This window comes from Heteronotia binoei, chromosome 1 (assembly GCF_032191835.1).
Source record: "Heteronotia binoei isolate CCM8104 ecotype False Entrance Well chromosome 1, APGP_CSIRO_Hbin_v1, whole genome shotgun sequence".
Lineage (NCBI taxonomy): Eukaryota > Metazoa > Chordata > Lepidosauria > Squamata > Gekkonidae > Heteronotia > Heteronotia binoei.
Window position 1 is genome coordinate 249,581,679 of NC_083223.1, and position 22,365 is coordinate 249,604,043.

The 22,365-nt window shown below is 43.7% G+C and overlaps 1 protein-coding gene across 4 annotated transcripts; it reads left to right on the forward strand.

Annotated features, from left to right (window-relative positions):
- Positions 1-712: 712 nt before the first annotated feature.
- Positions 713-21,670, forward strand: LOC132580825 (pre-mRNA-processing factor 39-like). Of its 4 annotated transcripts, none has more exons than XM_060251891.1 (14): positions 713-956; positions 2,038-2,354; positions 4,014-4,139; positions 5,797-5,915; positions 8,642-8,809; positions 12,374-12,575; positions 13,362-13,469; positions 14,180-14,344; positions 15,749-15,875; positions 16,712-16,980; positions 17,789-17,973; positions 18,094-18,168; positions 20,287-20,440; positions 21,107-21,670. In XM_060251891.1, the coding sequence occupies exons 1-14, from the start codon at positions 866-868 to the stop codon at positions 21,167-21,169; spliced, it is 2,169 nt and encodes a 722-aa protein (XP_060107874.1). In that variant the 5' UTR covers positions 713-865; the 3' UTR covers positions 21,170-21,670. The 4 variants fall into 4 exon arrangements, with proteins under 4 accessions (XP_060107874.1, XP_060107875.1, XP_060107873.1 ...); XM_060251892.1 differs by having other exon boundaries at positions 766-956; positions 2,044-2,354; positions 20,284-20,440; XM_060251890.1 differs by having other exon boundaries at positions 772-956; positions 20,284-20,440.
- The last annotated feature ends 695 nt before the right edge of the window (positions 21,671-22,365 follow it).

The following is a 22,365-nucleotide window of genomic DNA, read 5'->3' on the forward strand; positions in this document are numbered from 1 at the left end:
TGGGGAACTGATTTGGCCCCTGGGCAGCATGCTTGACACCCCTGATCTAGACTGATGAAGCATTGTTAGGTTTCGTTAGCAGTGGATGGGGTGGAAAAATTGGTTGAGAGGTTGAGAGACAGACCTTGTTTGATTGCTGGATTGGATGTATTCTTATGTGCATTCCTATTTTGCTCTCTTTTTTTCTCTTTTGAATAATATAATGGAATACTGTTTGTAATAGAACGCAATACACAGGTATAGATATTTTCAGACACAACATACTGGTATAGTATTTAGAACAACATATAGCAATTGTCACCTTCACCCTTGAGGGGAAGCAGATGGGCATCATAAAGTTAACTTTCCCGCAATTAGAAAAGAGTCCCTTACAAACTTATCTCCTATTTTGACATAATCATTGCTTCAAATGTAGTTTCCCCTTAATTGGATCCATACAGCTGCTGACCCCGTGCACTTGGCTTGTTGTCCCTGCTTTGCTTCAAAATGTCTACATCATATTATATGCTAATTTGTTTTTTTTCAACCCTGTCTATAAGTTTGAATGGTTTTCTCCCATTTTATTGTATCTGAAGAAGTGTGTGTGTGAGCGTACACACGAAAGCTTATACCTCGAATAAAACCTTGTTGGTCTAAAAGGCGCCACTGGACTCTAACTTTATTCACTCCCTTCTACCGTTTACCTTTTCTATGGTCGCCCTTCTATCTGATCTTTTTCTTTATGATTTTCCGGGTCCTGTCTTCCCGCCCCATCCTTCGCATCTTCACTTCCGGGTCCCATGGCCGCGCAGGCGCGGTGGAACTAAGCGGGAGCACCGACGACGGGAGAGGGCCTTAGGACCATCAGTTCGGCTGCCGAGCTAAGATGGCGGCTGAGGGGCCTGAGGCGCCAGCCAGCCCCACTCGCGGCGATAACGAAGGCTGTGAGGGAAGCCTGGGGGCCGAAGTCGAGGCAGGTGAGAGGCGCCCGTCAGCTGAGCTACCCGTGGCTGTGGATGGGAGAACGGGATGGAAACCTCCGGAGCGCTGAGGGAGGCACCCCGTGGTCGATCGCCTCAGCCCAGCCAGCGTTTCCTTCCCAGGAATGAGTAGACACAGCAGGAATGCAGCGCCCTCTCCGTCCCCAGAACTTCTGCTTCCGAAGGCGAAGGCTGCATTGGGCCACGTGTGCTTTTTTTTTTAATCGTTGCATTTACTGTATCTTTTAATCAAGGCTGTACAGATTAGTTTCTTATAATGTTGGCTCGCCCAATGACGTTGATTGTTGCTGTGTTCAAGAAGGACTTAAGGAAAAACTTTTTTCCAATGTACTTCAGAATAAACGGTATTTTTAGATTGTCAAGCATCTAAAAGACAGCAGTGACCTGTTTATAACTTTCTGTTTTCGTTGACCAGCCAGTTTAATCGGTTGATACTCCTTTAAGCCTTTTTGGCAGTCGGGGGTGCTGAAGGAAGGTCTGTGGAAGAGCTTTAATTGGCCAGATGTGACCACTAAACCCATAAATAAGGACTGCCTTCCATGTGAATATTGAAAGTTTATTTTGCCCACAAAATATTACTACCTTGGCTAGCACCATACAATACAAGGCTGCCTGACAGAGGGGGGAAGTAATGTGTCCAGTTTGCAGAAGTCTTCTTGGTTTGTTCCCTGGAAGTCATATTTACTTATCAGAGATAATTAGCACATGCCTGTTCTGAAATCTGAGAAGAGGAATACCATCAGAAGGAGAAATAATGAAGTGGGTTAAGTTTTAGTGATATGCATGTTGAGATTAGAGAAATTTGACCTAGGAAAGAGAACCTGTGTGTGGAGATGAGGGAGAATACTAGCTTTGGTTACTGATGTAATGTGAGAGTCTGGAGTCTCAATGATATCCTTAAAATGCTGGAAGGTATCATGGTAATGATTGAGATGCAGTGTTGCTCAGCTTTCCTACACCTCATTGTCAGAGCAGTGTAGGGAATCTTTGACTTCCATATGTAATGGCTACCAAACCAGTTGTTCAGAAATTTCATTTCTGTGTTTGCTTTTGAAAGCTGTAGGCCCTGACCAAGACGTGATTCCCAAGCCAACAAGCAACGGTGCCCCAAAGCCAGATGAGACAACACCGGTGCAGGGCTGCAACGGAGTCAACATGGAAGCCAGCACTCCAGCGCCAAAACCTGAAATTGCCAAGGAAGAAGCCCCTCAGCCTCCTGCTCCTGATGTGGTGATGCATGTGGCACTTAACCCTCCCATAGAAGAGGTCTCTATTACGTACCCTCTGGAGTTTGAGCGGTACTGGCGAGCCGCTCAAGAGAACCCGCTCGACTTCACTGCATGGACTGACTTGCTTCAATATGTGGAGCAAGAGGTAGGCTGAGAGGCTATTATTTTTAAGGAACCATTGGAAGTTGCCTTGGAGCCAGCGCTGACTCTATGGCACATGGTGCCCAAGGCAGGCTGCCGCCCGCCCCCCCCCCCCCCCCGCACTCCACTCGCCCCCCCCCAAGTTCACCATGACAATGCTGAGTCTTACTAACAGCTTCTTGCAGTTGCGTCTGCACGTTTTGTGAAGAGACGGATGGAGGAGACTTCACTCTCCCCTCACTTCCAGTTCTGGAAAGGAGTGTTGTTGCGGTGAGCTTCGGCAGGAGGAGGGGATGGCGAGAGGGGAGAAGGGTGGCAAATTTAGGCGGTTGCCTTGGGCACTGGGAGAGGGGAGCTCAATTCGGCACCCCCTCCCGCCTGGCACCACTAGGCCTAGTTTGCCAAGTGGACGAGCTGGCCCTGCTTGGAGCCATGGTGTTCAGTGGCGTGGAGTTCAGTGACTAGGCTCTAAGAGCCAAGCCACGCAATCAGCAGTCTCATTCCTGGAGATTACATGGTATAATGCTGCTCTGTGTTTAAAAAACCAGATGAATAGAAACGGTATGGCCCTCCCCAACTAACCCCTAGCAGTTTCCAACTTACCTCATAACTAAAATATCATGACGACTAACTCCTCCTTCTCTGGTTTGAATGATGTTTTCCAACTTCTGTGTCATACACACCCCATGCAACTCTGATCTGGTTGGCTTATGCTAATATGCATACAGAATGATTATAATTTGGTCACAGACAATGCTCCTTCTAAGCTGTGGATTCTTGTGAACAAAAATTCCACTTCGTGAGCTACTGGCATTAAAGTTGTGAGCTACTGAATAAATTAGTTTGCTCTGAGGCCATTTTTCCTAAGCTAAAAGAAAAATGTGTGAGCCAGAGAATAAAAAACTGAGCTAGGTCACACTCAGTTTAGAGGGAACACTAGTCACAGGATGCTTATCAGATGAGAGGCCCTGAGGTCAGAAAGCTTTCTGATGAAAATATTTTTGAGTTTTCTCATTCAACTCTTAGACTCCTAGAAATTCCTACTGCATCTTAAGAGACAAATCCATTGTGACTGTCTGTTTTTGTAGGCAAGCCCTCCTTTTTTCAGATGCAGGATTTTTTGTTGTTGTTTCTGGTTTAGATTAACAGCCACTGTCTGACAGATACCTATTTAAATATGTACCAAAGTCTTCTCTATGGACCCCAGTACTAGAAGGAGAAATTTTGAGCTCCTTAATAATGAATCTCAGTTCATTTAATGTTTTTATGAGGTTTATTTAGGTTGTACCTCAGGATATCCTTGGGTTTTTTCCACTGTCCCCAGCCCTTCAAACAAATACCACCATTGGCAGGGGAAGTTCTGTAGCTCAGTGGTAGTGTACCTACACTGGATGTCAGTGGTCCCAGCTTCGGTCTCTGGCATCTTCACTTAACAGATCATAGGAAGAGAGCCAATGCCTGAGACTTAAGAGGGAGGTGCCAGTCACAGTGGTCAGTGTTGCCCTAGATGCTTAGTGTGTGCTCATGGTATTTTCCAAGTATTTGCCTTATATTTGCATCTGGTACTTGATTCTTATGCAATGGTAGACTTTGTGTATTTTTTTGTATTTCCCATTCAGTGTTTTTTAAGCTATCAAACCTGTTCCATTTACCACTCCTGCAGAATCACATCTATGCAGCCCGCAAAGCCTTTGACAGCTTCTTCCTACGTTACCCTTACTGCTATGGCTACTGGAAGAAGTATGCAGACATGGAGCGTCGCTTTGATTTCATCAAAGAGACAGAGGAGGTAATGGGATAAAGGAAGACATTTTTTCTGTCTTCTCCCCCCTTTCCCCCGAGTTTTCCTTCACACAGCTCAGATCACCAGCCTGATTCACACAAGCATGAATGCAGTGGCCCTCGCATCCAATACATGCGTGAGAATGAGGCAGCAGAATGCTGTGGTGATAGAATAGGGTGCATTATTTCATTTTGGAACGCTTCACTCTGTTAAGAACTCCCTGTAAATAGAAATTAATGCAGTGAGTGAGGAGATAGAACCTTTTCCCCTGTTGTGTTTGTTTTCTGTTTATATAAAAGGATTTTTTAAATATAATGTGAAGGAACATTCAAATCTGGAACCTAACTTCTGTAAATCTGAAGTACTGCAGACCTTTGGGCTTGGCCACTCTGTTCTGCATTTGTGTCACAGTGCGTTATATGCTGGGGACAGGTGCAGTGTTTGAAGGTGCTGCTGAATAAGTGGCTCCAGAAGTCTCAAGGAAGTGAGTCAAGCTGGTTCATGTGGTATGGAAAAGATCTCCACACTGTTGTACCAGGCACACTCTGAAACAAAATTTTCCTACATAGCTGCATCCCCAAAGAGAGCCTCCTGGTGCTCCAGAAGAAAGTTAGGAACTGAAGATCCCCTTTAATGTGAATGGAGAAGAGAGATTTTTCTGGAACCTTCCTTTTTTTTGGCCATCAAGCTGGAGCTGAAAACTCAGAGTTTTCAAGGCAAGAGACATTCAGAGGTGGCTTGATGTTGCCTGCCTCTGTGTAGTGACCCTGGACTCCCTTGGTGGTCTTCCATCCAAGTACTAAGTGGGCTGACCTTGCTTAGCTTCTGAGATCTGATAAGATTGGGCAATCCCAGTCAGGGCTGACCCCTCCTAGAGATGTATAATTTCCAGATATTTTAAAGTAACTGGGAAAAAATTCCCCACTACTACCCTTCTAGGGGGGAAATTGAAACATATTTAATTACTTTCCTATCAAACTTTATTTTTATTGATTAAACAGCATAAAATCTATTTACACCATGTAATCTGCCTTTGATCTCAATAAGAAGGATAGACAAGAAATAATGTAAATAAATGAGTGAGCTTATAAAATTATACTATTTGGCATATTTATGGCATTTAAAAGTATATTTTTTTCTGTAAGAAAAATTGCAAGTTTGGATCTTAAGTTAAACTTTATATTGTTGAAAGCACTGAATGCTTTAATAATGCATTATTAAATGCAAGAGTAGCTGTTGACAATTTATATAAATTGTTGCCAAAATTTGCATTTAAACAAGAAACATACTTAAAAATGTTCTATAGGTCTATAGTATAAATTTCTTTTTAATGCCCCCCAAATTTCCCATTTTTTTCTATTGGAAAAATTGCACAAGTCCTCAGACTCTTCATTCTATAGATTTGAGTGTGAAAAATCTTGTCTTAAGAAGCATTTACTCGTAGTAAAGGAGAAAATATGTCATAGGAGTTTATTTTCACCGCTCCCCCAAATTTTCCAGTGTTTTCCATCTGAAATTTTTTAAAGTTCCCAGTCCCAGAAAAACTTTTCCCCTAATTTCCCCCTATTTTTTTTTCTGTACTTTTACATCCTTAATCCCATCCCAGCTTTCCATAACTAGAAAATGATATGCAATACTTATGTATTTTTAATTTTCTGCACAGGTTTTCCAGCGAGGGCTGCAGTCTATCCCACTCAGCATGGACTTGTGGATCCATTACATCTCCTTCCTGCAGTCTTCCTTGGATATGAACATCCCAGACTCAGTGCAGAAGATCCGTGGGTAGGTTGTGACAAAGTCTGAATGGATGAAGAAGGTCCAGTGTAGGGACTTAGGTTGAGACGAAGGGGCAACAGGAATGCTTTAAGGAGAGGAATTATTTTACTGTTGTAGTTATACTTGGTATATCTTAGTTTTATTGTGACTTGCCTCCTGTCTCTTCTGGGGAATGCATCCGGATATACATTCTAAAAGTAGCTGATAGTAACAGGATTAGTTGGAAAAAGATACTCCCACCATCAAGAAGCTAGGATTGTTGCTAACATGACAATGGATCCCCTCCTTATGGAAGAACAAAAAGGCACGGCAATTTCGTTCAGTATGTTTAAGCTGACCAGTTTCTTCAGAGGGTTTCATCTTTCTGATGAAAGCTGAAGTAAATATTACTTCTCTTACACACTTGCTTATTCCATGATACAGCAGAATCACAGAAGTTAACTTTTCCAAGTTGCATGCTTTTGCTTAATGGCTAATGCGTGAGAAGTGCTTCTTGATTTGTAAGTGGCAAAGTTTCAGAGCCAGTGACTCCAGCCAGATTCTGTCTAGTCAGGGACCTGGTTTTGTTCTGGAGCCCGGTGTAGATGATGTAAGGTAGTCAAAGCAACAGGTCCGCCTTGTATTACAGCATTAATACAATAGCACAGGTACCGGTGTATTAAGCACAATATATCCTTCAAAACCTCACTGGTTGAATTGTCACTCTCACACAAAAAGTGTGTAAACAAACATTTAGTGCACAATTTATAATAAGTCCATACAGCAAAATAACAGAACAAAGAATTCAGTCATGGATCAACGCGTACATGCTCAAGTCTCTGCTACTTGAGCGCGTACGCATTGATCTGTGATTGAATTCTTTGTACTGTGGCTCCAGTTAAAACAGCACTGAGAGAAGACTGACGAAGGGTAAAACCAACGAAACCGTAGGAAATCCAGGAAATACGATCTTTTGATCTCTTTGTGAGAAGTTGTGCGGAACGATGCCCCTATCTCCACCCAGATTCTGAACTGCAAGAAGCGGCTGAAGGCGGTGCCTCTGAGATGTGACTTTAGAAAACAGTCTGGGGGAGCATCATGTGGGTATTCATTCTATTATTTTGCTGTATGGACTTATTATAAACTGTGCACTAAATGTTTGTTTACACACTTTTTGTGCGAGAGTGATAATTCAGCCGGTGAGGTTTTGAAGGATATATTGTATTACAGCATGGCAGGCTGGTGTGAACCAAAGCAAGGCATTACTCATGCTGGAATCAAGGCTCCTTGTTCACTGAACCAGGGTGCAGTTTCCTTCTCTCACACTGAGCTTCTGATCAGGATTGAATGAATTCTGGCTTTTAAAAATGGTTGCCCCCTCCCCTCATCTGAAGTCTTCAGCTGCATATAAATGAAGTGATCATGCAATTGTTTGCTTATTTTGAATAATCTATTGGTCTTGGGAGAGGGGCAAGAAGCTATATGGCACACTGAATTCTCACCCCCACCAGTAGCTAGGAAACAAACTCAGACCTGAAGAGATTTCACTGAACAAGGCTTTCAAGTCTGTCTTTGTAGCCATAAATAGTACAACATTTATTTTAAAAAAGAAAGTAAACCAGAGTTATTTAGATACTGAGTCTACATCCATTGTCAAATTCTACATTTGGTGAGCACTGTTCTGGAAAACATGTTTGGCATATTTAGTTATGATACAAGACTGAAAGGTGAGATGGGAAACTGATGCAGAAAAGGATGAGGAGGACTTACTGGAAGGTGGTCCAGAGAGGATTGTGAGGAACTCCAAAGGGATCTGTTGAGGTTGGGTGAGTGGACGTCAACGTGGCAGATGCGGTTCAATGTGGCCAAGTGCAAAGTAATGCACATTGGGGCCACGAATCCCAGCTACAAATACAAGTTGATGGGGTGTGAACTGGCAGAGACTGACCAAGAGAAAGATCTTGGGGTCGTGGTAGATAACTCACTGAAAATGTCAAGACAGTGTGCGTTTGCAATAAAAAAGGCCAATGCCACGCTGGGAATTATTAGGGAATTGAAAACAAATCAGCCAGTATCATAATGCCCCTGTATAAATCGATGGTGCGGTCTCATTTGGAGTACTGTGTGCAGTTCTGGTCGCCGCACCTCAAAAAGGATATTATAGCATTGGAGAAAGTCCAGAGAAGGGCAGCTAGAATGATTAAAGGGCTGGAGCACTTTCCTTATGACGAAAGGTTGAAATGCTTGGGACTCTTTAGCTTGGAGAAACGTCGCCTGCAGGGTGACATGATAGAGGTTTACAAGATAATGCATGGGATGGAGAAAGTAGAGAAAGAAGTACTTTTCTCCCTTTCTCACAATACAAGAACTCTTGGGCATTCGATGAAATTGCTGAGCAGACAGGTTAAAACGGATAAAAGGAAGTACTTCTTCACCCAAAGGGTGATTAACATGTGGAATTCACTGCCACAGGAGGTGGTGGTGGCCACAAGTATAGCCACCTTCAAGAGGGGTTTAGATAAAAATATGGAGCACAGGTCCATCAGTGGCTATTAGCCACAGTGTGTGTGTATATATAAAAATTTTTGCCACTGTGTGACACAGAGTGTTGGACTGGATGGGCCGTTGGCCTGATCCAACATGGCTTCTCTTATGTTCTTATGTGGTCAGGTTCTCTGGAGTTCTAGTAATGCGGATTTGGTGTTGCAGATTATTAGATGAATAATATTTCCCTATAACGTCTGTTCTTGCAGCACATTTGAATCTGCTATAGCTGCTGCAGGAGTGGATTTCCGTTCAGATAAACTCTGGGAGATGTACGTGGAATGGGAGCGAGAGCAGGGTAGCCTGAAAGCCATCACAGCAATTTATGATCGAGTGCTTACCATGCCAACTCAGATGTACAGCCACCACTGGGAAAAGTAAGTCTGAGACGCCTCCTTTCTAGGGTTCAGCCATGGGGGGAGTTAAGAATTACAAGTGTCACAAGGTGGTTTTCCCCATCTCTTTTGGGGGCTGCTTTGTAACCTTGGGGGTGGGTGGGAAGTGCTGTGTGGCAGCAGCTGGTTCCCTGATGGGGCACAAATGTATGAAAAAGGAAACAATATGTGTCCAAACTGGAAAACACGACATGAATGTGATATAGTCATTGGCTTTTGCAACATATTTCGCAGATAAAATCTTGACTCTCCACCAGGACCTCTTAGTCACAGTTGATGCAGTACATGAACTGGAAGCCCCTTGGCCGTCACATGGTCCAATATTGGACCAATTCAGTCGACTCACATCGGAGGATGTAGACAGGGTTCTGGCTGCAGTGAAGCCTGTTACCTGTCCCCTGGATCCCTGTCCATCCTGGCTTGTGAAGGCTTGCCAGGATGATGTCAGGGCTTCTCTAGGTGACATTGTCAACTTGTCCCTGACAAGTGGGACATTCCCAGAGAAGTTAAAGGAGGTGGAAATTCAGCCACTCTTGAAAAAACCTTCACTGGACCCTATGGTTCTAGCCAACTACCGCCCAGTTTTGAATTTATCGTTTCTGGGAAAGGTAGTTGAGAAAGCGGTGGTGGAGCAGCTACAGGCTTTCCTGGATGAAACATCTGCCCTGGACCCATTCCAATCTGGTTTCCACCCGGGCCATGGGACAGAGATGGTACTAATTGCCCTCACAGATGACCTAAGAAGACATCTGGACCAAGGCGAGTTGGCGCTACTGATTCTTCTCAACCTATCAGCAGCGTTTGACATGGTCAGTTATGACCTATTGACCCACCGCCTCGCCGTCACCAGAATACGGGGGACAGCCTTGCAGTGGTTTTCCTCCTTTCTCTGGGGGCAGGGACAAAGGGTGAGGCTGGGTGAGCAAACCCACTTATATATGGAGTGCCGCAGGGAGCTATTCTCTCACCCATATTATTTAACATCTATATGCACCCCCTTGCCCAGATTGCCCGAGGTTTCGGACTGGGTTGTCACCACTATGCTGATGACACCCAGCTCTATCTGCTGATGGATGGCAGACAGTCGTCTGCCCCTGAACACCTGTCCGAGGCATTAGGAGCCATAGCGGGATGGCTACAGCAGAGCCGACTGAAGTTAAATCCAGCAAAGATGGAGGTCCTATGCCTGAGTCAAGGGCGTGGTGTTGTGTACTCAGCTCCCACCCTTGGATTGCATGGTTTTAGTGCCAGCTCAACAGGTGAAGAGCTTGGGAGTGATCCTGCATGCCTCACTTTCTATGGAGGCCCAGGTTGCAGCAGCTGCCAGGTCTGCCTTCTACCATCTATGGCAGATCAGGCAACTAGGACCATATCTCTCCTCCCAAGACTTGGCCACAGTGACCCATGCAGTGGTCACTTCCAGATTAGATTATTGTAACTCGCTCTACGCGGGCTTGCCCTTGAAGCTGATCTGGAAACTGCAGCGGGTGCAGAACGCAGCAGCTCGCCTGCTAACTGCATCACCTATATGGGTGAGCATGCGGCCGGTGCTTTGTGGCCTGCACTGGCTGCCTATAGAGTACTGGATCCGCTTCAAGGTGTTCTGACTTTCAAAGCCTTACGCAACCTGGGACCAGCATACCTGCGGGACCATCTCTTTCCATATATGCCTCGGAGGTCGCTTCGTTTGGCCTCCCAGGATAGGCTGACTGTCCCCATCTTGCCTCTACCAGGGTCTGGTACTTTTCGGTCCTGGCCCCAACCTGGTGGAATCAGCTCCCTATAGAGATCCGGGCCCTACCTGGCTTATTAGCCTTTCGTAGGGCCTGTAAAATGGAGCTGTTCCGCCAGGTTTTCGGGTGAGGTGGTGGGCATCTACCCATTAGATAGGTCAGCTTCCCTTACTGTATATACTGCATATCTTACTGCACTGACTCACTGCACTGTCCAGCTGCACCATCTCATCAAAACTGTTCTGCTGAGCTATTTGTTTATGAAATAATTGTAATTGCATTTATTAATATATGATTTTAATGTGATTTTATTATGTTGTGCTCCACCCTGAGCCACCGCAGAGGAATGGGCAGAATATAAATAAACTATTATGTGAACACAGCAATTGGCCGTTTTGTAGGGACAGTCCCAAGACGATCGTGAATTTGGATTCCTGTTCAGGATATCTCTTTATTTTCGACTGGAAGTTTTCATGGTTCAGATAACTCATTCTTTTCCATCAAGATGTATGCCATTTTAAATTTTGGGTTGAAGGCAGAGGATCAGAAAGTACTTTGTGTGGTTAGAGCCATGATATATTCTTTCATTCTCATGTCAGTCCTGTGATTCAGGCTGCCATATTTTGAAAAAATGTATCTTCCTCTGAAGGCCAAGGCCAGTGGACTTAATGGACTGAACAGGAATCAGTGTCTTCTTCATGCAAAGCCAACACACTTTCATTTTCCATTGTACAATTTTCCTGAAGTACTTGGAGGACCTCTCATTAACCTGAAATGGACTCAGCATGATATGGCAATAGGCTTGCAGCATCAGCCTCCCTGACTCCACCAAGACCCAGTTTCTCACTCCAAGCCTAGACCTCGGCTCCAGGACCCAGTTAGTTGTACTGCACAGGAATCCCACCATCTACCACTTCCACACCCCCTGCAGGCGAGGCTTGAGAAGCGATGGGCCTTCTGCCATTTCAGCTTCTGAACTGTCAGTGTTTCTTCCAGGATGGATTTGATTTAAACAACAATAATTTGAATCATGGTTATCTACATTAAGACTAATTCTTGCTGATATAATCTTAATATTTACAACCAGATTAAGGTTTCATTTTTAGAATAATAACTTTTCTGATTAGTTTTACAATTATATAAAAAATTACTGTTTTGGTTATATGGTAAATCTTCCCAAACTGGATCTCTTTGATAACCTGCTGCTGCTATAGATTTTCTCCTCCAGGGAGAGGATAATATGATAAACCTCTGGCTATACACACAAAGATCCCAAGACTTGTGGAGTAATCTGTTCAAAAGGTTTCACTTTCGTTTGTACTGCTTGCCTTTTGTGCAAATCTGTTCCACTCCAAACAGTCTTCTGTTCATTGAGCTTCTTGAAACTTAGCATTTAAGAGGTAAGGGATTGATTCTGTGTACATATATTTGCAGAGGAACAACAGGATTAAGGTGTTTTTCTCAGTTCCGTATGTTTATTTTATAACACACAGCTTTGAGAACTGCAAAACCAAGCATCTATGATAATATCTTCTAGATAGAAAAATTGCCCAAAATAATCTTACAGAAACTTCTGGGAGAACTTGACATTGTGAATGGATTAATGGAATTCATTTACCAAAAAACGTAAATATTGCATGACTATACAGTCACATGCCACACAATTAAAAGCTAATCCATATTTCATGGTGAATAACCTTTGGACTATAATGTATCTTACATAGATTTTTCCTCAAAAAGCATTCGATTTAAAGAATCTGATTTTTAAAACATCATTGATTTTGATCCATCTTGGTTCCTTCACATGGTACAGGTTCAAGGAACATGTTACCAGCCACCACCCCCAGGACATCCTGTCCACTGAGGAGCTGCTGTGGCTGCAGTCAAAGATGGTCTCTGATACAGTGGCCAAGACCACGGAAGCAGAGGCAGAGGAGGCTCCTCCTGGGGAAGACATGCCATTGAAGGCAGAAGCCATGCATGAGACTGGAGCTGGCGACGGGAGTCGAATATTGGTGGGTGGTGCTGGCACATCTCCTCATTCTCAGATATTTAGGAAGTCAGTTCTCTTAGGACCCTCATGATTTTTGAACACTGCAAGAAGCCAGTGCATGATTTCTACATTTTAAGCAGTGAAACTGGTCTGTGGGCAGGCAGCATAATGCAAGCCCCTTCTCTGCCTGTATTTCATTGGCAAAGAGCTCCTGACTTACATGCACTACAAGGCTCTCTTAATGTTTAAATCTGTCTTGCACATATGTGGGCATTTCCCCATGCTGCAGACTGCTTGCTTTTATATATCCTGACTTTGTTCCTTGCCAAAACACTGATCCAGGTGCTTAAGTACAGCTGCCTGAGTGTTCTTTATTTGGAGATGGGGGTGGGAAGATGGTGCTATTTTCTCTTTAAACAAGAGATATGTGTATATGTTCTGTGAACCTCAGGTTTGAGGATGCCAGAGAAAAGTGTGCGTTGAGTTCCACCACCACCTTGCTGCATGGCAGTTCTCTGTTTTGTTTTTAAGAGCTACTTTGCATCTTGATACACGCATGGACCTCTTTGAACCACAGTATAGCCCACCTGTCACTCATTATCCCTCCCTGCAGTGATGCAGGCAGCAGTCAGATATCTGCTTCCTTCCACAGGAGTAGAGAGCACTGCATTGGAAGTAGAGTGCTTGACTAGACAAATCTTTGAACTGATCTAGTGAGGCAGGGCTTAATTCAGGGAGTACTTAAGAACATCGGCATATTTTTCTAGAAGCAACCAAACTCTCAGATATTACTGCTTTTGGATTTCAGGGCCATATGGACCAGGACAAGATCCGGGAACTCGCAATTTCTATCCGCCAGCAGATCCACTCCCAGAACGAAGCAGAAGTCAGCAAGCGTTGGAATTTTGAGGAAGGGGTTCGTATAGTGGAGTCATAGATCAGGGCTTGTGCCTTGTGGCATATTGGGGATGGGAGAGGAGAGGGAAGATTCCTTTGTGCTTGGCTTCTAACAAAAGGAAAAACTGAATCTTTCTTGGATGCCCCTAGCTGTTCTGTGTCTTCATAATGCAGATGCTCAGTAGCCTGACATTTTCTACTTTTTTTGTTTATTTGCAATTTTTGTGGCTGTTGAATGCCGAGAGAATGGTAGCATGTCTGACTGTGAAAGCCAGAGGGGAGCGAACAGGGTGGTAGGGGAGGTTGCTTCAGTTAAGCTGCATGGGACCATGTTGCACATCTGTTGGCGAATAAATTTGTGCTTAACTCTGCAACCTGACATAGAGACCTTTGCCAGCCTTATGCACATTCTTGCTTACAGTGGCTACCAGTGCTTAATTTTTTACAGTGTTGATTAGGACTTGTAAATATGGCAGATAATTGTGGCCTCCAAGTGCAGGAAGTCTGAGAAGTGCCAAGTGGTCATGAGGAGAGAACAGAAGGGAGTAATTCAGCAAGCTGGAAATGCTTTATGTTCTGGGGTCTGGGTCCTCTGCCGTGGTCATCTTCCTCCCCTTACATGAATTAGCAGCTAAATAGAGCTTCCTCCATCATTCCTTAGTAATTACTTCCACTCTTGCCTTGCTCATTATGGTTTTGTTTTCCTTCCTGTTCCTTTTCTTAATTTAGATTAAGAGACCCTACTTCCACGTAAAACCACTGGAGCGAGCACAGCTGAGGAACTGGCGGGACTATCTGGATTTTGAGATAGCCAGCGGCTCACACGAACGCACCATTGTGCTCTTTGAACGCTGTGTCATTGCCTGTGCCCTCTATGAGGAGTTCTGGATCAAGGTGCGTTCCCTCTTTCCTTGGTTTCCATGCCTAAATCATAGCTGTCTCTGTTATGAATAGCTGTGGCAGCTCCTTCTCTGTGCCCTAAAGAAGCATCAGAAGCTGCAGTTAATGCAAACAGCCCCACTGCTTCATTTGGATTGTGCCAGCAGCAAGCCACCTCACTGAAGGTGTCCCAGCTATTTCTTATAACTGAATGGTTTTCGGTATTTTTTATTTCCTGAGAGTACAAAGGGGTGTGCTTGCCCCACACCTACATACATTAGGTGGCTGGTGTTAGATACAGGAAATCCATTCTGAGTTTTTGGTACAGCAGGTTTAGCCTTCCTTTCCTTTCTCAGGAGGAACAAAAACAAAGTGCTAGTGTTGCCAGCAGGGTCTTGTGGTGCTCTCACTTGTTGAAACCAACATGAGAGACCTGGAAAATTTAAGTGGGAGATGTGGCAGAGATCTTGAGTCCAAACCCTATAGAAGTATTCTAGTTTGGAATTGGGACAATGGGGAAATGGTGGAACAGGAGACTGTCCAAGCAGTTTGGGGTCTCGCCTGTAACCGAAGATCCTGTGTTCCCTTATCAGCTCCATGTTTACCCTCATTGTGCCAAAAATCACATTGTATATAAGCCGTGGTATGCTTGTTCATGTGGAAGCTGCCTTTAAGATGAGCGGGGCATCAGACAGCCCTTGGCTGCCTGTCTCTCTCCACTGATCCTTAAAAAAAAAAAAAGTGTGTTACTCTATCTCTTTTCTGTCCGCTAACTGTCACTGCTTCTCCCCTTCTCTGCTGAGTTGAGAAGTAGACAGAGATGAACAAGAGGTGGATGGAGAAAGGTGGCCAGGAGCTTCTGCTTTGTTTTTGGGTCAACTGGAGATGGGACGGGAGGAGCAGAATTCCACCAAATCTCTTTGGGATGCTTAGGCATCACTTAGAGAATGACAGAAATCAGTTGCTTCTCTAGCAGCAAGATAGAACTGATTGTGCAGAGAACTTCTGAAACATTGAAGTGAACTGTGGGTAGCATCCCCTTGTGTCCAGGAGCCAATCCCAGGTACTGAAAGGGCTTTCTCTGCTGCTCAGGCTCAGACTTTGCAGGTTTCTTAATGCTTCTTGGGAGCTTCCATTTTTTTTAAAAAAAATTCTTCTGTGTTCTGGAGAAAAAATTCTAACAGGCTTCTTCTGAATTCTGCTGCTGTTTTTTTTTATCTGCCCGTCTTTCGTACCTCTGCCTAAGAGGGTGCAGGAAATCCTGGAGAGAGGTGTGTTAAGCCCTTGTCAATGTGAGTTAACCATAAAACCTTCTCAATATAAGCTACCGTACCAGACTTTCAGATATTTTGCATAGGGCCAGCCCTTGAATACTGCCTGTTTCTTTTGTTTCTGTCCACTTCCCATTACCCAATCCAGTATACGAGGTACCTCGAGAACCACAGCATGGCCGGGGCCAGAAGTGTCTTCCAGCGAGCTTGCTGTTACCACCTTCCGCGTAAGCCCAACATCCACCTCCTGTGGGCAGCGTTTGAAGAGAGACAAGGTACACCTGGAGCTCCTGCTTTCTGGCTGTTTCTGTCCACTGTCCCTTACTGAACCATTTTATATAGGCTTTCTGGTTTTGCAGGGCTCTTTATTGGCCACAATAAAGAGTTTCTGTGGAGCTCAAAAAGCTGAAATAAATCTATACCAAGCTATTAAAATTGGCCCCCTTTTTTTTTGCCATAGCAGCCAACTTTTGGTAACCCACATGCTTTTGAGGCAAAAGATGTTCAGAGGTGGTTTGCCATGGCCTGTCTCTGTGTTGGCACCCTGGACTTCCTTGGTGGTCTCCTATCCAAGTACCAACCAGGGCTGACTCTGCTTAAGTGTATAAGATCTGACTAAATCAGGCTAGTCTGGGCTGTCCAGGTCAGGTTGGCATTTATAAGCCAGAATGATTTCTAGTATGCCGTGAGAGAAGCTGAAGAAAGTTGTTTTTGGGATTTATGCACCACTTTCTGCACACCATGGGGGGAGGCTTCACTGATTTCCCCCTCAATGCATGCACACACACTGCTTTTCTCTATCAAAATATCAACAGTAAGGGAGGATTAACTATGTACTGGGATCCAGATGCCACTTCAGGTGTGGGAAACATCACAAGCAGCCAAATGATGCAGAAAACCCAGTTCTATGCCTGTCCCAACTGATCAGGCAAAGAGGGTGTGCTACCTAGAAAGTGGTGTTCGCTAGGATGTCCCACACTTTGCATAGAGATCGTAGCAGAGGCTGTCTCAAATGCCATAGATAATGTTAACCGTCCTGTAAATCACCAAAACATAGTGAGTTGCTTGCACTCAGCTATTATTTTATCCCTCCGTTCTCCTCTCCCCTTAGGAGAAGTGGAGGAAGCCCGGCGCATCTTGAAGTCATTTGAGGATTGTGTCCCTGGCCTTGCCATGGTGCGCTTGCGGCGAGTGAGCTTGGAGCGCCGGCAGGGAAACATGGAGGGGGCAGAAGCACTCTTGATGGAAGCCATCCGGGACAACGAGGGGATGCCCGTGTCGTCATTCTACTCCGTCAAACTCGCTCGTCAGGTGTTGAAAGTGCAGAAGAACTTGATCAAAGCTCGAAAGATCCTCTTGGAGGCATTGGAGAAAGATCCGGTGAGGAATAATGGGGATGGTGGGAAATGTGCTTTTTATATGGCTTGCTAAATGGAAAGGAGTAACGGGGACTTCGGATGAGTGAAACAGGGGTGGTCTTCAAGCTGTGTCTGTTATGCAGATTTGCACAGCCTTTCACAGTGGGTGCATAATAAGCCCTGGAAAGGAGATTGAGAGGTGATATGATCACCAAGTATTAGAAGGGCTGTCATACAGAGGATGGTGCAGAGTTGTTTTTTGTTGCCCCAGAAGGTTGGACTAGAACCAACAGGTTGAAATTAAGAGTTTTTGACAAAACATTAGAAAGAACTTCCTGACAGAGCGTTCTCTTGGGAAGTAGTGAGCTTTCTTTCTGTGGAGGTTTTTAAACAGAGGCTAGATGGCCATCTGACAGCAATGATAATTCTATTGAACTTAGGCAGATCAAGAGAGAGAGACCAGGAAGGGTTGCATCAGTGCTTAGTTCTCATGGCCGTTTCTTACATGTCCAGGAAATGCTGATTACAACTTTGGGGTCAGGAAGCAGTTTTCTCCTGGCCACTTTGATCATGGATCCTGGAGGGTTTCAGTTTTTGTTTTGTTTTTTTGCCATCTTCTGGGCATGGAGCAGGGGTCACTGGGGGTGTGGGAGGAGGTATTTGTGAATTTTCTGCATTGTGCAGGGGGTTGGACTAGATGACTAGAGTTCCTTCCAACTCTATGATTCTCTGGGGGACCTGAGATCAAGGCACCAGAGATGGAAGCTTTCTTCCAGTGAGTGAGTTTGCTGGCTTGCCTATTCTTTTTTTCCCCTTTTCCTTTATTGTAGGATAATGCCAAACTTTATGCCAATCTGTTGGAGATGGAGTTCAGTGCTGATGTCCGGCAGAATGAGGGCAACACCATGAGCAGCTTTGACCGAGCCCTGACCAGTGGCCTCCCTCTGGAGACAAAAATAATTTTCTCCCAGCGCAGAGTAGAGTTTCTTGAGGACTTTGGGTCCAGCATAAACAGGTATTTGGAAGGGCAAAGTGGACTTTGGAGTGCTGAAGGCCTCTTGTCTGTCTTCAGTCTGGGAAGTATCAAATCACCCAGTGTTCTCTGCTGATAGTTCTCCTTTTGTCATATCATTAGCTTGTTGACATCATATGATGAGCACCAGAAGCTCCTGAACCAACAAATGATGAGGAAGAGACTCCTGGAAAATGGGTAAGCAAACTTTCTAAAAAACCTTGGGGGGGGGGGGGGTTAAAAAAAAGAAAAACAGGTAAGGAAGCAAGTTGGTGTATTCTCAGTTAGTAGCCCCCTCTGCCTGCATTTTGAGGAAATAACCAATGCTTGCTAAGGCTGCAGTGCTAGGCACACTTATTGAGGAGCAAATCCCAGTGATGTTGGCCATACCTCTGAATAAAGTCTGTTAGCGCTGCATAGGGTACAGCAATAGAGTCTGAACTGTGGACCATACAAGTCCCCAGTTAGAATCGCCCATGAATTCAGTGGATTAAAAAAACACAACAACTTGGGATCACAGTTTATATTACAAGAAATACAAACAAACACTGTGATATGCTGGCTAACATATTTAGTAAAACTTTATAATAATAATCACACAAATCTTTTGAAACATTATAGAGAAGTACATCATAATATTACAAAGAGAAGTCCATCCTCAAGATGTTACACAGTGAGCACCCAGATGTAGGCTCATTTCATCAAAGTCTTCCTCAGGAATAATTCCTGTTTTCTTCAATAATATTAAATTATTCACTTCCATTCAACTTTGATTTGTGTCTCATTGTAATAACCATGGTTTATTCCAGGATGATAATTTTGAAGAAAATAGGTTTTCAGAGAGCATTTTGCCAGCCAAATTCAGAAGGTTTTTGCATCTGTTTAGAGAAGAGATTAAGGACTGGCTTGCTCCCAAGATAAACACTGAATTGTAACAAGAGGTTGATAACTTTGAAGGATATTCCTAAGGAAGAAATTTGATGAAATAAGCCTACATCTGGGTGCTCACTGCGTAACATCATGAGGATGGGTAACATCATGAGGATGGACTTCTCTGTAATATGATAAAGATGTATTTCTCTATAATGTCAAAAGATTTGTGTGGTTATTATAAAAAGTTTTACTAAATGTGTTAGCCAGCATTATCACAGTGTGTGTTTGTATTAATGAATTCAATGGGTGGCATTAAAATTAGAAGCATAGGAGAAGACTTCTATGATCAACCCACTAGTTGATCTGGTTCAGTGTTGTCTCTAAGAAACGCATTTCCCAGCAACTGCTACCTGATGCACTTTAAACCAGAGATGTCAGGAAATGAACCTGGGACTTCTGAGCATATGGAACTGCCCTCCCATACAGCCTTTCACAATTCATGCTCATCGCAGCTTCCCTGCCTTCCATCAGTAATAATACTACACTCTCTCTTTACCATCCTGTTGTAAGAATTACCAAGATTGGGCATGCTTTGAATCTTGTAAAATGTTATATAATATGCTAAGTAGTATTACTGTTGCTGTCTGTACGAGATATGTTCAGATAGTATGCATCTCCCCAATTTCAGTTTCAAACACATGTTTTTGTTGTGGTTTTGTTCTGCTTTGTTTGGTGTTCTAGCCCCACTCCAGTAGAGATATTTTCAAAACAAGAAAGCAGGCACACAAAAAGGTCCAGTGCTGAAAGGCTTTTAGGGTGTGCCATTATGGGGCCCTCATCCACGTCTCTCAAGAGGCTGCCCTCATGGATCAGCCCCTAAATAGCTTCTGTTCCCATGCTCTTTCTCCTGCCCTCCGTGTTTGCACTGTTTTTAAACCTGTTTGGATATTTCAACAAATTTGGATGCCTACCATGTGACCAGTGGATTTTGCTGCATTTTTTTTGTAGGGAATATAAATGCTAACTCTGCTCTTGTACTCTCATTACCTCTGTAGCTCCTATACAGAGACATGCTCACTTGTGTCAGGACTGAATGCCATATGGCCTGTATATTTTATAAAAATATAAACATCTTTATTAGGAAATGAAGCCTGCATGTTATGCAAGCACAAACAACGTATTCTGCATTTGAATCAGTTTTGTAAAATGTATTCTCAGCCCTGAAATGTAAACAGTTGTGAGGCCTCCCCTTTCCCTCCCTACAAATAAATGTGATCTGCATTCTGCAGTTACCTGTATGCTCCTAGCTGCCATTTAAATAGCCCCCTTTGTGGAAGCTGGAACAGTTAAGCCAGCTTAATACCACAGAGTAAATAGAGACTCCCTGTGGCAGGATACAGGCTGACACAGCTTTTTTTCTCTCTCATCCAAAATTTCAAGCAGTTCTGAGGAAGCAGATGAAAAGCGAATGAGACTTGAAGAGACTGCTGTAGGAGGCAATCTTGCAGTTGCTCCAACAACAGGCATCACACCCTTGATGGCGACAGATGTGAGCAACAGTGGAACTGGAGCTTACAACTACAACACTTGGTACCAGGTCAGTTGTAGCAGAATGACAACAGCCCAAAACACTTCTTGGAAGCAGTTCATAACCTTGATCCAGCAAGCAGTGTGCACACTTATACCTTCTTTAGATTGGTTCCAACCAGATTTGTTTACAAAACCAGCTTAAATTTAAATGAGTTGCAGAGGGTTCAGTGAGATCTCTTGGAGGGAGAATGTTTAATCTTCACTTTGGCTAGTTTGAGTGGACTTTTGGACATTTGGATTGCTTATTTATAATCATAAATTGAAGCAACAGTGTGAAATGCTACCAGGAGAGTAGATCGGTACATGAAAGCTATTCCCTTTTCACCCTTTGCTAATAGTTCCTTGTCTCCCACACTTAAAAAAAAACATTTTCTGAAAAAGTATAAGTATTTGCAAATGGATCAGATGAACTCAAACTAGCATGTATAGGAAATTTGGGTTGTCAACAATTTTTGTCTGTTAATTGAAAATCTTTTTACCCAGATTTTTTGTTTTAAAAATGTGTATATAAAAATCCAGTTTAGGTGCTTTTTGATAAAGTATATCACATTAATAAGCTGGGCGTACGGCGAAGATACTCTGGGTTGAATTCTGGGGCAAAGCATTTTTCCCTTTGGGGAGAGAGACCTCCTTGGGGGCCTTCTCCTTGATATCTCATTTGTTCTGTTTGCAGAACTACAGTGGCTATGGGTACCAGAACACGTGGAACTACAATCAGTATTACCAGCAGAGCTGAAAGGGACTGGAGTGAGAGGCCAGCAGTGAGAATGACAAGCAGCTGCAGCTATTCTTGTTTAATCCCCAAGTAGAAGCAAAATGATGAAATCTGGCTATGACCTGTAGCCTTTCCTCTGGCAGCTGAGTAGAGATAATTCAGAACTGCTCTCATCTACAAACTGACTTTCCTCCTTCCCCCACATTGGTGTAACAGGCCGCCCACTGTTATCATCAGCCTCAAGGAAACACATTGCCAGTGGATCAAGAGTGGAGGCTTGAATCGACTCACCCCATATAAACTGGAGGCTGCCTCAACTCACCAGAGACAGACCTTTTAGGACTGTAATATAAAACTCACATTTGACCATGGACTACGTCTGCCACAGAATATTGTTAGTGGGACTTGTGTTGGAAAAAAAAGTAATCTAAACAGAATTGCCTCCCTTTTTTTGTAAACTTCCTTCCCTACCTTTGTACATTTCATGTGTGGTGACTGTAAATAAACAGGAATGGATCATAACATGCTTTTGTCTTCTCTTTTAAGCACTTTAGGAACACTGGCACTGCTCTGCAATTAAAATACTGTCTAGACAGGACTGCGTCTTCTCTGCTAAAAGTTCTGTGACTTGAATACATTTTTGCAAGTTTGTGTGATTATTTTAGTTGATGCAGTGAAAAGGGGTCATATCTGCAGCTATGTAACTGGGATAAAATTGTTTTAGCAAGCTGAGATGGGGGAGGCTAGATTCTCTGCCAGCAGTCATAGCACAATGTCCTACTATGCAGGTGTGTACTCTGCTGAAACAGTTTTTATAACTCACTGAAAGCTAACACTTGACTGTCTTGTAATGTGTATTGAAGGGATAAGATCTCCAAAAGGAAAAAAAATAGTGGGAACAAACGATCATACATGTGCTTTATAGAAGTAAAACTGGCTGAGGAGTTTCCTGTTGGCCAAATGTATGCTGCGATACCCACTCCAAGAGATAATATGCAGAATTGATTGCCATTGGACCTAATCTTTGTTTTAATTAAATGAATGTACCTATTTGGGGTTTAACTGTATATACAGCAGTGTATGTAAGTGTGCAGTGGGGCAGAGACAGAGTTATAGTGGTTATTCACTTAGGACTAGACAGATCAGCTTACCTGAGTGACCCTGAGCCTAATTTGGCCTCAAAGGCTATGTGTGGTACTTGGAAGAAGGCAAGATAA